The sequence below is a fragment of the Dermacentor variabilis genome, chromosome 8, assembly GCF_050947875.1.
Source record: "Dermacentor variabilis isolate Ectoservices chromosome 8, ASM5094787v1, whole genome shotgun sequence".
Classification (NCBI taxonomy): Eukaryota; Metazoa; Arthropoda; class Arachnida; order Ixodida; family Ixodidae; genus Dermacentor; species Dermacentor variabilis.
The window spans coordinates 95169781-95185462 of NC_134575.1; the positions used below are offsets into that span (position 1 = coordinate 95169781).

Sequence of the window (15682 nt, forward strand, 5' to 3'; positions counted from 1 at the left end):
TTTTTTTATCCGGTGGAAATTGCGCGGCACCGGGTTTCGAACCACGGTCCTCTTGCGCCCGAGGCGGATGCTCTAAGTCTACGCCATCGAACAATATAAGGACGGTAATAAGGGCCAGCTTAGCTTACACTACCGTAAATGTGATATGTCTACGCGTCATCGTACCAAGCCATGCGAACCTCAGTTGAATAAAAGCGGGATTGTTTCTCGACACAAGGGCCAGGGCCAGGGCTTCAGAGAGCTTATGAAGGCGGTCAAGATTGCTCGTGAAGGAGATGGGTGTGTAGCTACGCCATCACTTGCACTGACCAAAAAGAACTAAGGTTCTCAGATGGTTTGTGATTAGGAGCTTGGTGATATGACCTCGTGCCACTCATGCTGATTGTTGATCTTTTCCTTTCTCCCTTTTGTTCGTTTCCTGCTAGCGCTTCGCATGTAGGCATCTGCATAGCATCGACAGTAGGATAACCAGCCGGAAGTCAGTGCTCTTTTCACTCGGTCTCTATCGTCGTCCCTTCCTTATGTTTCGCGTTGTTTCATAATTTCCACTGAACAAACTGGCCCCGCAAGCAACCATTAAGCAATTGAGTTTCTTCTTTGCTTTTTAGGGCGGCCATGGATAATTACAGCTGTCAAGAGTGCGACACCCAGGGAGCTCCTAAGGGCAATGTGCACATGCCACGAGACGTAAAAGTACAAACGAGTTTCTCGCATCAACTTTCCTTTCTGCGACGCTCCCGCCATGTATATACACGCTCTGAACGATCTCCCGACGCGGCGTGCCGGACAAAAGCAGCAGCAGCAGTAGCGCAAAAGTCAAAGGAAGAGGCAAAGAAAGCTTCGGTTTAAGACGTTAGAACATACCGCTGATTTATTTGCCAGTATTCGCCCGATTATAAGACGCCCCGAATCATACACGCGCCCACTTCTATATTTCCAAACTATAAAACTAACCTTCAAGTGACATTACTATTAATCAACAAAGAAGAAACCTAATGCGCCTCTGATTTTTAGCAAAAACAATAATGGGCGAAGGTCGAATAAGTCTTCCACAATCGCGGCCGGGTTCCTAAAGTGAGCGTCACCGCAGTACATTTTACATATCTGCGGCACAGCATTCGAATGTTGCGAAGGCAGTTTTGGTTTTGTATCGGACTGCACCGCGCAGGCCCCCCATCTTAGGCCCAACTTGTTTGAAAAAAAATAACCATGAGTACTATACTACCTGATGCGAAATTTCAGCTCACTTATCTAGATGTTTTCATTTCGCGATATATTGAGGCAAAAAAATTTGAGAGATACATGCAGTAGAGTCGGCAATAGTCGTAAATCTGATCTGGAGGCCTAGCGCGCCGGCTCTTATACATGACTCGTCGAAGGTTCCAGTGTAATCGCTGGATTGTCTAACAATTATGAAACTTGAGAGATGATTATTTTAAATAAACGGCTCCATGCTTTGGCTTTAGAACTTTGTCCGCTTACGTAAAAGCTCCTATAAACTAAGAATAAATCATTGAACGTGTCTCTTTCGGAATAAATTGACAGCGATAACTTAAGCAGCTGACCATTCTACGCTGCCGGTGCCGCAGCCCGAGTTCTGGATTGGCATTGAGCGCACACCGTGGGAGCGATAGCTGCTCAAATGTTTGACAGGATCAAAAAACTTCTCTTTCCCACGAAAACGCTTTAGGCCTATTACAAGGTGCACAAATTTGACAATGCTTCGTTAAGGTAAGATGCGTACAAATCAAAATCAGAAGAATGACCGACGAAAAACTCTCACCTGAATATGTATTGCGTAACGTTGAAGTCAGTCATAGGCCTCAGTGGTGGGCTGGCACTTTTTGAATCATAGATGACTTTTGCAATGATGATTATAGGTGTCAATGCCATCACCGCTGCTTGAACACAGTCTGCCCACACAACGCTACGAAGTCCGCCCTTCAATGAGAAAACAAGAACAGGCGCATAATACCTTTTTGTTAACGTCATTGTCTTCTTCAACATCATCATCATCATCAGCCTGGTTACGCCCACTGCAGGGCAAAGACCTCTCCCATACTTCGCCAACTACCCCGCTCATGTGCTAATTGTGGCCATGTTGTAATGTTGTCCCTGCAAACTTCTTAATCTCATCAGCCCACCTAACTTTCTGCCGCCCCCTGCGACGCTTCCCTTCTCTTGGAATCCAGTTCGTAACCCTTAATGACCATCGCTTATCTTCCCTCCTCATTGCATGTCCTGCCCATGCCCATTTCTTTTTCTTGATTTCAACTAAGATGTCATTAACTCGCGTTTGTTCCCTCACCCACTCTGCTCTTTTCTAATCCCTTAACGTTACACCTATCATTCTTCTTTCCATAGCTCATTGCGTCGTCCTCAATTTAAGTAGAACCCTTTTCGTAAGCCTCCAGGTTTCTGCCCCGTACGTGAGTACTGGTAAGACACAGCTGGTATACACTTTTCACTTGAGGGATAATGACAACCTGCTGTTCATGATCTGAGAATGCCTGCCAAACGTACCTCAGCCCAGTCTTATTCTTCTGATTATTTCAGTCTCATGATCCGGATCCGCGGTCACTACCTACCCATGACTGGTGACGTTTCGACTGAATCAAACGCTTTCTCGTAAACAATGAAAGCTATATATAAGGGTTGCTTATATTCCGCACATTTCTCTATCACCTGATTGATAGTGTGAATATGGTCTATTGTTGAGAAGCCTTTACGAAATCCTGCCTGGTCCTTTGGTTGACAGAAGTCTAAAGTGTTCCTGATTCTATTGCGATTACCTTAGTAAATACTTCGTAGGCAAGAGACAGTAAGCTGATCGGGCTATAATTTTCAAATTTTTGGCGGCCCCTTTCTAATGCATTAAGATTATGTTTTCGTTCTTCGAAGATTCCCGTACTCTCGAGGACATGAGGCGTTGCGCATACAGGGTGGCCAGTTTATCGAGAGCAATCTGCCCACAATATTTCAACAAATCTGCTGTTACTTGATCCTCTCTTTGCATATCTCCCAAGGCTTTCTTTATTCCTTCCGGCTCTACTTGTGGGATATCAAATTAAGTTAGACTTTTCTCTCTTCCGTTATCGTCGTGGGTGCAATTCGTACTGTATAAATCTCTAGAGAACTCCTCAGCCACTTGAACTATCGCATACATACTAGTAATGATATTGCCGGCTTTGTCTCTTAACGCATACATGTGATTCTTCCTTATACCTAGTTTCTTGTCTGCTTTTAGGCTTGCCCGTTCCTGAAAGCATGTTAAATTCTATCCAGGTTATACTTCCTTATGTCAGCTGTCTTACGCTTGTTTATTAACTAAGAAAGTTCTGCCAGTTCTATTCTAGCTGTAGGGTTAGAGTCTTTCATACACTGGTACTTCTTAATCAGATCTTTCGTTTCCCGCGATAGCTTACTGGTATCCTGTCTAACGAAGTTACCGCCGACTCATATTGCACACTCCTTAGTGATGCCCATAAGATTGTCATTTATTGCTTCAACACTAAGGTCCTCTTTCTGAGGTAAAGCCGAATATCTGTTCTGTAGTTTCATCCGGAATTCCTCTATCTTCCCTCTTACCGCAAACTCATTGATCGGCTTCTTATGTACCAGTTTCTTCCTTTCCCTCCTCAAGTCTAGGCTAATTCGGGCTTTTACCATCCTATGGTCACTGCAGCACACCTTGGCGAGCACGTCGACATGTTGTATGATGCCAGGGTTAGCGCAGAGTATGAAGTCTATTTCATTTCTAGTCTCGCAATTCGGGCTCCTCCACGTCCACTTTCGACTATCCCGTTTGCGGAACAAGGTATTCTTTATCCACATATTATTCCGTTCTGCCAGCTCTACTAATAACTCTCCTCTGCTATTCCTAGAACATATGCCATATTCCCTGACTGACTTGTCTCCTGCCTTCTTCTTGCCTACCCTGGCATCGAAGTCTCCCATCAGTGTAGTGTAGTTTGTTTTGACGTTACCCATCGCCGATTCCACGTGTTCATAGAAGCTTTCGACTTCCTGGTCATCACTACTGGACGTAGGGGCGTGGGCCTCAATGACCGTCAATTTGTACCTCTTAGGTTTCGCAAGACCTGCCACCCTCTCATTAATGCTATACAATCCCTGTATGTTACCAGCTATATCCTTATTCATCAGCTATCCGACTCCTAGCACTCGTCTCTCCGCTAAGCCCCGGTGGCACAGGACGTGCCAGCTTTTTAGCACCGTATATGGTTCTTTTGTCCTCGTAACCTCACTGAGCCCTATTATGTCCCATTTACTGCCCACTAATTCCTCTAATAGCACAGCTAGACTCGCCTCACTAGATAAGGTTCTAGCGTTAAACGTTGGCAAGTTCAGATTCCATCTGGCGCAGCGGTGGCGCAGACGTAGAGCATGCGCCTCGCATGCTAGAGGACCGTGGTTCGAATCCCGGTGCCGCGCAATTTCCCACCGGATCAAAAAAATCCGCGTGTTGATAAAATTACATAAAAAGCCTGGAGTAGGCCTGATCCATCCCAGTTACCAGAACCGGTAGTGCACTTCCTCAGCAGAGCAGCATTGGCCAGCCTGGTGCAATACTTGGCCACAACCTCCTATATGAATACAACAATCAAACTCCGGCCCTCAGTCCCCAGCAGCTGCGAAGCAACCGACCCCGGCGGCGGTCAGACCTGTGCCGTAGCAGAGGGTCTGGACAGGCCGCCATGGGAATCTGAACGTCATTGCCTTGAGTATATTTAAGTTACCAAAATATGTGCTGCGCTCTCTCTGCCTCCATCAAAATACCATTGAAGTCATTCTAGCACAAAATTCCACTATTATTACCCCATTATCCTCACGCTGTCATCGTCATAGCGCTTTCGTTGATCCATCGAAGGCATTCCTTCTTCGTCACTGCGTCATAATCCTACCGTCGCCGTCATGCTGGCATGGTTATGGCTCACCCTGGTGAGCCATTGTAACAGAAAAGTATGCCGATCTCAGAAACAGTGCGTGTTTTGTATGAGCCTCGTTAGCTCGTATGGTGGCTTTGCTGCTCCCCAACACCCAGCACGACCTCCAGAGGGCTCTGCAGAGCATGTTCTGGTCGAAACCTGACGCACCGCTAGTGCAGACTCGTAAACGCCTAACTCTGGGTGCCACGTAGTCATACGATGCGAAGAAGCGCATTTTGTTTGGGTTTCAAGTAGTAGAAGACAGAAACTATGCCGAAATCATCGACAATATTGCCAGTGTAAGCGAACAGCCCCAAACGAACGTACCAGTGAGGAACAGTATCGCCCCCCCCCCCCCACCCCTGCCTTGCCGCTCATCACCGCAACTTGGCTGCGAGAGACCGCGCGCCCTTTCCCTCAGCTCCTTCCCGGAGTTCTTTCGTGGCAGCCGTAGACAGCGAACGCGTCCACTTGCACTGCTTGATGTATCGCCACCAACAGCGCCAGCGTTGAAAAGAACGATCGCCTGCTCTGTATATATCGTGGTCAAGAGTCTGTAATGGATTCTTGTCTGCCGCGTCGTCCATGGTGGGCTGGCTGCCGCCGGCCGGCCAGCAAGACGTGTGGCGAACGAGCTAGAGGCCATCTCCAGTGTTCCACACTCCGACTTGCTCGCCCGGGAGCGCGCACATCGGAGCGGGGGGCGACCGTCGTGCGTGGGCTCTCGCCACTCGGTTACGCGAGAGCCCACGTACCACGGTCACCACCTCTTCGCGTCTCGGTTGTCCAAGAGCACGCGCCCGTTCCCTCGACACGTTTCCTCCCTTTCCCTCCCTCATGTCCGCCCAACGTCGTACCACCAACCTTCCAGGAAAAAGGCCGAAAGAGTGAAGGGAAGCTATTCGATTTAAAAGCCCCAAAATACAAAATACATATTCAGTTTGCGACGTATGTTTCGAGCGCGAAATTGAAACCAATAAGTAGCGAAATCATGTCTGCTTCTCAAAAAATCTTCAAACTAGCTCTATCCTCGAGATTTCCGCCTGCAAAGTCTGCTAAAAACGCAAACGTTAACGTTAAAACTAAGATCATCCCGAAATGTTTGACAGGAACCTTTGCGAAACTGTTAGCTGGAAGTGGTGACCATTTTAGTAGTTGTTTTAAGCGAATAAATGTTTAGTACATCTGTTGAAACGGCCGTTGGTGTTCATTGACTCTCCATATTACAACTTGCTTTGCAAGTAACGTAACGTCCGTCTCTTCCATAAGTGCTTCTGAAAAAGCGGAGGAACGATGACACATACAATAGTTTTTTTATATATCTGATCCAACTAAATAAATTCATGAGGTGTAGCAAATATCATGCTTGCTAACTACAAAGATCAATAAAAATGTTATTACCAGAGCTGTATAAATAGTTCCAGCCAGACCAATGGCAACATTGCAGTACAGCAGTGGCACGGAAAACACTGAAAGTGTAAGGGAAATATTACCTGTGAACAATCACAACAGGCCCAGAAAAGAAAAAGCTGGCGCGCCTCATTCCAACACACCCGAAAAATGTTAAAGCAGTCTATTAAAAAATGGTCCTTAAGACTTAAAAGTTTAGCCTTGCGCTTGTGTCATGCGCAAGATATAATGAAAGTGTAGGCTTTATGACCTAGACCAGCTCGCGGTCATTAAGATATTCATAATTTCAATTGCAGTTTCATTGACAGAGTGATTAGGCTTCCAAAACAGCGTGTCATAAATAGTGACATGCCTAGCAAGGAAATGGTACGTCACACTTTCACGATCAAGTCATTCATGAGAATTTCCCCCCTTGTTCACAAAGAAGTCGCAAAAAGTGAAAAAAGAACACTGAACATATGAAACCACATCTGCTAAAGTCCATCTTCGAGAAACTTTAAAAATCCTAAAGAATTCTTCCTGCTTCTGCAACATAGAAGTACCGTCCTTTATGTCTTCGATTATCGTTGCAAAGATATGACATTTTCGTTTTCAAATTGCGTCATCGAGTTCTTTGCGTTGTGGAATTTCTGAACGATACTCAAGATTTTCTTTTAGGTCGTTCTCTCATTCGTTAGTGTTTGGGCGTCCTTGCAGCTGAGAAAAGAATGAAAAGCAAGTTTTTTTTAAATGAAAATAAAAGAGACGTAGTCAACGTATAATGGTGACGGCTACAAGTTTTCTCATGGCCGAAACCACAATATAAAAAAATATATGCAAGCAAATGAAAGAAAACCGCGCCACAGGATCAGAAATCCGCAGCACACAGTCCTATACACCCACGAACATATCAATGTTAGTAGCAGATCAACCTATGCGCGCATGTCTTTACGCTTTGATGGTACATTTTCCGGACTTTTTCCAAATCAACTGACAACCAGCTGGACACACTGCGTTATCATTGTGCTTGCGAAGAAGGAGCTGCAGCTGTCGATACTGTAACCACAAATGCCATTAATAACCAACTCGGTTCCACATGCTTGATTGCTTCACGTATGGTATATTTCACTGTGATAATGGAGGCTATCACTACGATTAGTACTGTGATAGTAGAGGTTATACACCGGTAACGTTTGTGGAAAAAGTGCACAGCTTTTAATATAATAGATGCGCTTTTCTGAAGTTTCGCCATAGAAACGCACGCACGCGCGTTCCGCACACTGATTGTAGCCATTGTGAATAGATGTTGAATTCGTGCCGCCAAATGAACAAAAGAAGTATTTGGAAGCACATGCGGTCATTTCATTTTTTTTTACCAGAAAGGTCTGAATCTATCAGACTATCCTATAGATCTTAGAAGACGCCAGCTCACATAGCACAGAAAGTTGGTCTTTAGCTTGTTCAAGCAAGGACGCTTGATCACAAAAGACGACCCGCGTTTCAGCCAACCCCAGTGGAAATCGGCGCGCAACAAAACTTTACGCTCTTGTGATCGGATGTTGGTGGCTCCACCACATGGTGCTGACTGCGCATGTTCCTCTAGTTTCAGCTGTCTATAAAGGAGTGACGCAATAAAATGATGTCAGTTGAGAGCAGCGCCTTGCCCTTGGGGGGGGGGGGGGGTCGTCTTTCTTGTGTCTGTTGTTTTGCGCTAAACAAAGTATTCATGTATTCGCACCAACTAGCCCGGCAACGCATTGTGCTGAACTATCTTTCTTCTACTGTGGGCCCTGATATTTGTGTGTCTGTGTCATCTCCTGAACCTGCTGTTCTGGTCAGTCACATAGCTTTTACTGTGTGCCGTGCAAGGATGCTTACGTTCTGCATGAAGAATGGACATGTTCCTCAAGACATGGCGAGTCTCTTCGGGAACGTCAGGCCTTCCGTCGGTCACGTGCGACGAATGTGTCGGATTCTTCGTTCTGAAATTTGGCGGCAGGTACGCGTTTTGTACGACTGGTTGAGGGCTGTCTGCTACTCGCGCGATGCGCCTATTAGCCCCGAGAACGAACTACAGGGGCGCTGCGAGCGCCGCTCGCGTGACGTCAGGGCAAGGACTCGCGCCTGTCGTCTGCTACAGTTCGGGCGGTGTCCGGGCGCTTTCTGCGGTATTTTAGTTTGCTCGCCCTCGTTCTCTCTGCCTGTATACTTATGGCGGTCGTCTCAAATATATTTTTACGACGTCTTCATTTGTGAAAATTTATTGAAAGAACTTATTTCTTAGACGACAATGCAGCTCTCGAAGGCAACGCTACAGTGCGAGCCGAAGGAGCACAGACCCGCCGATTGCAGGTTTTTCAATCGACAACCGCAAAAATATAGAAAATAAGAATCCAGTTATGACACCATACCTGCCGCGGTGCAACAAGTATGTCACAGTCACTTGCAATATATGACTTCTACAACACTTACAATCCGCTAAATCTGGGTTGCTCACGACGAGTAATTTATGGTGTAATATCAAATTTTTGCGTTCCTTCACAGAAACGCTCGGCAGTATCACAAGGACTTAACTAATACTGCAGTTAGGTTCTACAAGCACAACTTGCTTATTTGACTGCTTCTTAAAATTAGGCGGTTCTTCACGTGTTTATTTTAAGCGGCGGTAATTTGAAGTAAAGCTAATGTAGGCTTACGTCTATTTACAGAATACAAATTGGAATGTACCAATATATATTGCTTTTTCTGTGCTACACGTTCAACTCACTTGAGAAATTTACTGGTGCTTGTTGCTTGAGGAGTATACATGACGAGTTTGTGTGGCGAACTGACACAGGCTACTCGGCTGTAATTTTTTAGTGAAATATGCCTGTTGGACCGCATGCTGCAACCAGAAAGAAGTCGAAGCGTCAATCATTAGTAGTATGGGACATATTGAAAATATAATTCCCCTGTGGTCGAAAATAAAGTGAATATATATGTAAGTCTTGTGGTGCTTTCTTTATGAATGTTTGCGATTGGATTGGAGCAAACTTTATTTTGCCTGCAGTTGGGCGAGGTTCTCTTTTATGTACCGACGAAGCGAATAGTTCTCCGTTTGCATAACGCTGGATCGAGACATGGTGAGACAGAAAGTGCTTGAATTTTCCTTTTCTAGGCAATCTAATCTACGCTGTAGTAGCTGGAGAATATTTTATCCATACCAATTGGAGCTGTAAAAAAATCTTTTATGGTTTCAATTCGAAATTTTAGTGAACTGATGGGTTTCACGAACAAAGCGTGCCTCGCCATACCGACAGTCGGTTGCTACTGTTGAGTGCTATCGTTGCGTGATGGGTGTGCAATATTGTCGATAAAGGCTACTGAGGGCCACTATGAAACATTTCATCGCTTGCAATTGATTGGCTCTCGATCTTAAAAACGAAACTTTTCTCTCAGGTGGTTGCTACTATGGTATTTGTGAATTAACTATGTAAATACTCTACATGACGCGCCGTCGTGTTAGCAGCCATGAGCGATTCGTTTTTTTGGAGGCCTGTTGCAGAGAGGGGTGAAACTACCAGCAGACGTTTTGATGAAAAGTGGGCGCCTACCTCTTTCTTTTACGCATTAATAAATGACCATATTTGGCTAGAACAACTCACCAGAGTAATAAGAATCATGACGACAGCTTCGCTGGGCAATGTCTTTCTAACCCGGATAACATGCTGACGCCAATTACCAAGATTTTTCTTTCATGTAAAATCCAATGCCTCTCATAGCTATATTCCAAGGGAATGTTAAGTGTTTAGCCAAGCATCGTACACCACTTCGCGTATCGAATTTGCAGACATTCTTTTTACGCAAAATTTATGGACAGGCACAGCGCATATATGCATTGTAATACCAGTAGCCCCGTTCAACGCTACATAGCTTGCGATATACAAGCCCCAAATTTTATTGACTCACATGCTTTAGGAGAAAGAACTGTGGTTCACTCATGGCAGCAGAAAGAAGCCGACATACCCACCCACCCATACCCATACCCATACCCATACCCCAAGCCACCCATACCCCAAGCCAGCCATAAGCCACCCATACCCCAAGCATACGCGAAGGAAACGAGCGCGCGCGGCCGCCGAGCGACACGGAGCGAGCGGCGTCCTGGCCGTGACGTCACACGCGAGAGGGCGCCACTCCTAATTCTCGCCGCTAATTGTAGCCGAGAGGAAGTTTCGTTTCTGCAGACGTCTATCAACTCAGACTACAGAATTCTAGTGGACACAGCTGCTGCTACTCCTCCGCTCCAGACTCGCGCGCAGAAAGGAAAAAAAAACGCAACCTGTCACCGCTGGTTTCCAGGTACTCGGTGACGTCAGGCTTCCTGACGAAGTTGCTGCATTGTTAAAGAATGGGCCGAAGTATAGCACGGAAGAAAGAATTCCTGCACTTGAGCTACTGGCCTTGAACAGGCGCATCGCAAGGAAAGCAGGACTATAGGACCAGGAGCGGTGCCTCCTCAATGGGGTCGATTGCCTTCGTAGGACCGTCACCAGGAGCACGCCACCTTCGACAGCTGTGATCAAAAGAACAGTGTCTTTCTTTAGAGACAATGAACTTCTGCTGTTACTGAGTGACAAAGAGGGCGGTTTTGTGATAGCTCCGTCTGCGGTCTTCAACAAAAAAGCCATTCAGGCTTTCAACAAGAACTTCATTCTGGCCAATAAGAATGCTCAGAAGGTAAATCATGATCATCATCATCAGCCTGGTTACGCCCTCTGCAGGGCAAAGGCATCTACCATACTTCTCCAACAACCCGGTGATGTACTTATTGTGGCCATGTCGTCCCTGCAAACTTCTTGATCTCATCCGCCCAACTAACTTTCTGCCGCCCCCTGCTACGCTTCCTTTCCCTTGGAATCCAGTCCGTAACCCTTAATGACCATCGGTTATCTTCCCTCCTCATTACATGTCCTGCCCATGCCCCCCCCCATTTCTTTTCCTTGATTTCAACTAAGATGTCATTAACTCGCGTTTGTTCCCTCGCCCAATCTTCTCTTTTCTTATCCCTTAACGTTACACCCATCATTCTTCTTTCCATAGCTCGTTGCGTCGTCCTCAATTTAGGTAGAATCCTTTTCGTAAGCGTCCAGGTTTCTGCCCCGTAGGTGAGTACTGGTAAGACACAGCTATTATACACTTTTCTCCGGAGGGATAATGGCAACCTGCTGTTTATGATCTGAGAATGCCTGCCAAACGCACCCCAGCCCATTCTTATTCTTCTGGTTATTTCCGTCTCATGGTCCAGATCCGCCGTCACTACCTGCCCTAAATAGATGTATTCCCTTACCACTTCCTGTGCCTCGCTAACTATTGTAAATTGCTGTTCTCTTCCGAGACTGTTAAACATTACTTTAGTTTTCTGCAGATTAATTTTTAGACCCACTCTTCTGCTTCGCCTCTCCAGGTCAGTGAGCATGCATTGCAATTGGTACCCTGAGTTACTAAGCAAGGCAAGATCATCAGCGAATCGCAAGTTACTAAGGTATTCTCCATTAACTTTTATCCCCAATTCTTCGCAATCCAGGTCTCTGAATACCGCCTGTAAACACGCTGTGAATCTCCCTGTCTGACGCCTTTCTTTATTGGGATTTTGTTGCTTTCTTTATGGAGGACTACGGTGGCTGTGGAGCCACTGTAGATATCTTTCAGTATTTTTACATACGGCGCGTCTACACCCTGATTCCGTAATGCCTCCATGCCTGCTGAGGTTTCGACAGAATCAAACGCTTTCTCGTAATCAATGAACGTTATATATAAGGGTTGGTTATATTCCGCACATTTCTCTATCACCTGATTGATAGTGTGAATATGGTCAATTGTCGAGTAGCCTTTACGGAATCCTGCCTGGTCATTTGCTTGACAGAAGTCTAAGGTGTTCCTGATTCTATTTGCGATTACCTTAATAAATAGTTTGTAGGCAACTAACAGTAAGCGGATCGGTATATAATTGAGAAGGTCAGAAGGTAAAACGCAAAGCCATTTCTTTGTTGGAAAATATAGGCCTCACCAAGATTGTGCAAGATGTAAAACAATGTAAGGTACTTGCTCTAGAGGTTTTTTTTTTTCACTGCAAAACGCACAAACCGGATGTGCCTTTCCGTACAATAGTCAGTGAAAACAACTGTTGGCAGGTTTTGGTTAGCCGCTTTTTGCAAAAACAGTTGAAGCATTAAAGTAGTGACGATCCTCATGGCATAAAGGATTTTGTCGATGTTGTTTCCTTTCTGGAAGACAACCATTCAGTAGCCTACATTTTTTTCTGCTGACGTCGAAGACCTTTACTATTCAATACCGCATGATGAGCTATTTCGCAGTGTCATGACGTGCATCGAAGAAAGTGGCGAGGTAGATTTTCGCAATGCGACCGGGTTGTCCTCGTAAAGTTTCATGTCGCTTCTTAAATTTTATTGAACTGCAACTTTTATCCGGTTCGAAAATAACCTTTTCATCCAGAAAAATGGTGTGTGCATTGGTTCATGTGTGGCACCTGCTCTTGGTAATATATTTTTATCGTTTGTCGACCGGGCTCTTAAGAGTGCCTTAAACAATGACTCGGTTCAAATTTTTAGATAAGTTAACGATTTTCTTCTTGTAATTAAACAGACCAACAACGAATGCTCCGTTTCGGTAGCTGACATTTTAACTCTGTTCAATGACAATGGCAAAGGTTTAACTTTCACACACGAGCTATCTAGGGACGGTAAACTCCAGTTTTTAGATTTGCAGCTATCCTTACAAACAGGCCACGCCTGTTGGATGTACTCGCCACGTGCACGTAAGGAACTTTTCCCTTATGCGTCTGCGCACTCAAAGACTGTGAAACGCGCCATTGCTTTGATGTGTCTAGAATCTTCGTTAATGAAATCTTGTCATCACTCTGCGAACCTGAGTTTCATTGCACAGTTAAATAAGCTGCCAGCTATTGGTTACCCAAGTCTGGTGGTGACGTCAGTTTCGGAGGTATTGCTTCAGAAACTGAAAGGGAAGCGGCACAATATTAACTGTATTATACAAAAGAAGTGGCCTGAAGTTGTGCCGTATTGCCACAGAGTGGCTCACAATCTAAAGAATGTCGCCACTAGATACGAAATTCCGGTAGCGTTTTCCGCTCCTCAGAAACTGTCAATGTTGTGCAGCCGTATTTCTAAAGCAAGTAAAAAAACAGATTGTGAAAAGAACCACGCGAAGTTTGTAGATTGCAGCGTCGGTGTGGTATATAAGATTCCCTTGTCATGTGGCAAAGTGTATGTAGGGCAGTCAGGCCGCTGTGTTAGCGATCGTCTTAGAGAACATGAGCGATCCATACCAACAGGCACAGGTTCCCACTCGGCTCAGCATTGTAAAATATGCAAGTGCAAACCCATGTTTCGTGAAACCACCATTTTGAAAAAGAGCCGTAACACCACCTCCCGAGAGTTATCGGAAGCATTCTTCATTCAGTCATTGGGGTCACAGAGCGTTAGTGTGCCTTCCTTAACCTTGTACAGCGCTGAATTTGGTTTTTTGGATTCTGTCGCATGAGTGCGCTGTTGTTATCGGATGTTGGTGGCTCCACCACATGGTGCTGACTGCGCATGTTCCTCTAGTTCCAGCTGTCTATAAACGAGTGACGCAATAAAATGATGTCATTTGGGAGTAGCGCCTTGTCCTGTCATCTTTCTTGTGTCTGTTGTTTTGCGCTAAACAATGTATTCATGGAAACTTGATACATGTGCAAAATCATGTGGTCGTCGATCGCCAGCTCAACATCTGGAGGATCACGCAGCTGGCGGGAATATCTAAAAGCACAGCACAGCGCATCCTCACCAAATAATTTGATGGGCATATAAGGTTTCTGCGAGACGGACCCTCAGCTAGCTAACTCATGAGCCAAAAAGCGCATGAGGTGCACAATGTCCAGAGACAACATTCAGTCGTCGAGGGAGATTTTGGCAACCTCACCGCGCGTTGCGAGACGATACATGAAATATGAGTCACCGCTGCTATCCTGATAATAAATCATAGGTAAATTACTAGAAGTAGTCTTCCTTTCCAGCGTCAAAAAAAAAGACTGGCATCTTCCGTCACCAAGAAAGCGGATGACGACCGTATTCTGGGATTCTGAGGGCCTCGTGCATTTTTTCAGAGGCGACGCCCCGCCACGGGAGAATACAACGCAGTCCCGACTCCCATCTCATCACCTGCGTAACGACATCTAGGCTAAAACGGTCAATATCTACCAAGACCACGCGCCTTCACACAGCGCTGCTGTGGCAGTGTCTGCCACTCCTTCGTGCGACCTTTCTGTGCTTCAACCGCCGTAGTGACCAAATCCGCGCCGTCAGATTTTCACTTCTTCCGCGAGGTGAATATTGTACTAGCTGAGCTTTGCTTTTCTAGCGAAGATGACGTCATTCAAGCCGCAACCCTTCTTTAGGGAGCCAGCCTTTCCCATTTTCTGTTTACTTGCGGGTATACAAGCGCTATAATGTCATGGTTCCCTCAATCGAGTACGTTGAAAAGTAAGATGTGGCTATTCATGCCAGGCTTTTTTTTGTCAAGTTGCAGTCGAAAAATTCGGAGCCTACCCTAGTATTTTTATATCAAAGGTGCAGTGTCTCTTTTCATCAAATATTCGAAAAAGAACAGCACACCTAAAAACCGCCTCTACAACCGCAGCGCTCCATAAAACCCGAGGTTGCTGTCGTCAGGTATTAGTATTGTCCTGAAAACTACATTTTATTCTCGAGCTTCTCGCTTACATACATAACCACTTTGGGAGACTCACTGCACATCCGGTCAATTCTTCAACATAATCTAGTGGTGACTAATGTAGGTTAAGCGGTGAAACTGCGCATTGGCGAGCTCACGCGTGCCCACAAGACGTGGCGATCTGCGACTGCTATCATTAAAGCTGCAGTAGGAGATGCACTCAAGACCTGCTGCGATACCATTGCATTGTGTTAACATTTACATTATGTATACGCGATCAGCGAAAGTGACATCCCTGTGATTTTTGATGATTATCTGTGGCATGCATTTCTTGAGCACATTTCCTATGTGACCGGACGCGCCGACGCCACATATCATCCCGAACGTTTTCCTAAACAGTCATTAAAATACGCTTCCCTTCCCGGCACGTTTCGGCCGTTATGACCTGATATGGTGATGTTGCTTTTCTGCCTTTTCCGCAGCACTCAGCGCGGACTCCCGGTCGCCGCGCATATTCCTGTCGCAACTTGACGCACCCGCAAGCACGCCTATTATGATTGGCCTCTCATATGCGGAAAGCATTCCAAGCACGCCTATTATGATCGGCCTCTCAT

At 45.6% G+C, this 15682-nt stretch overlaps 1 protein-coding gene across 1 annotated transcript in view; it reads right to left on the reverse strand.

Moving 5' to 3' along the window:
* LOC142591194 (sodium-coupled monocarboxylate transporter 1-like) overlaps positions 1–15682 on the reverse strand; it is a 125517-nt gene that overhangs the window by 79421 nt on the left and 30414 nt on the right. The window contains exons 4-5 of the mRNA XM_075703559.1: positions 6348–6415; positions 1784–1941 (exon numbers count right to left, since the gene is read on the reverse strand). Of these exons, the coding sequence (XP_075559674.1) occupies positions 1784–1941; positions 6348–6415 (226 nt within the window). The remainder of the gene's footprint in view (positions 1–1783; positions 1942–6347; positions 6416–15682) is intronic.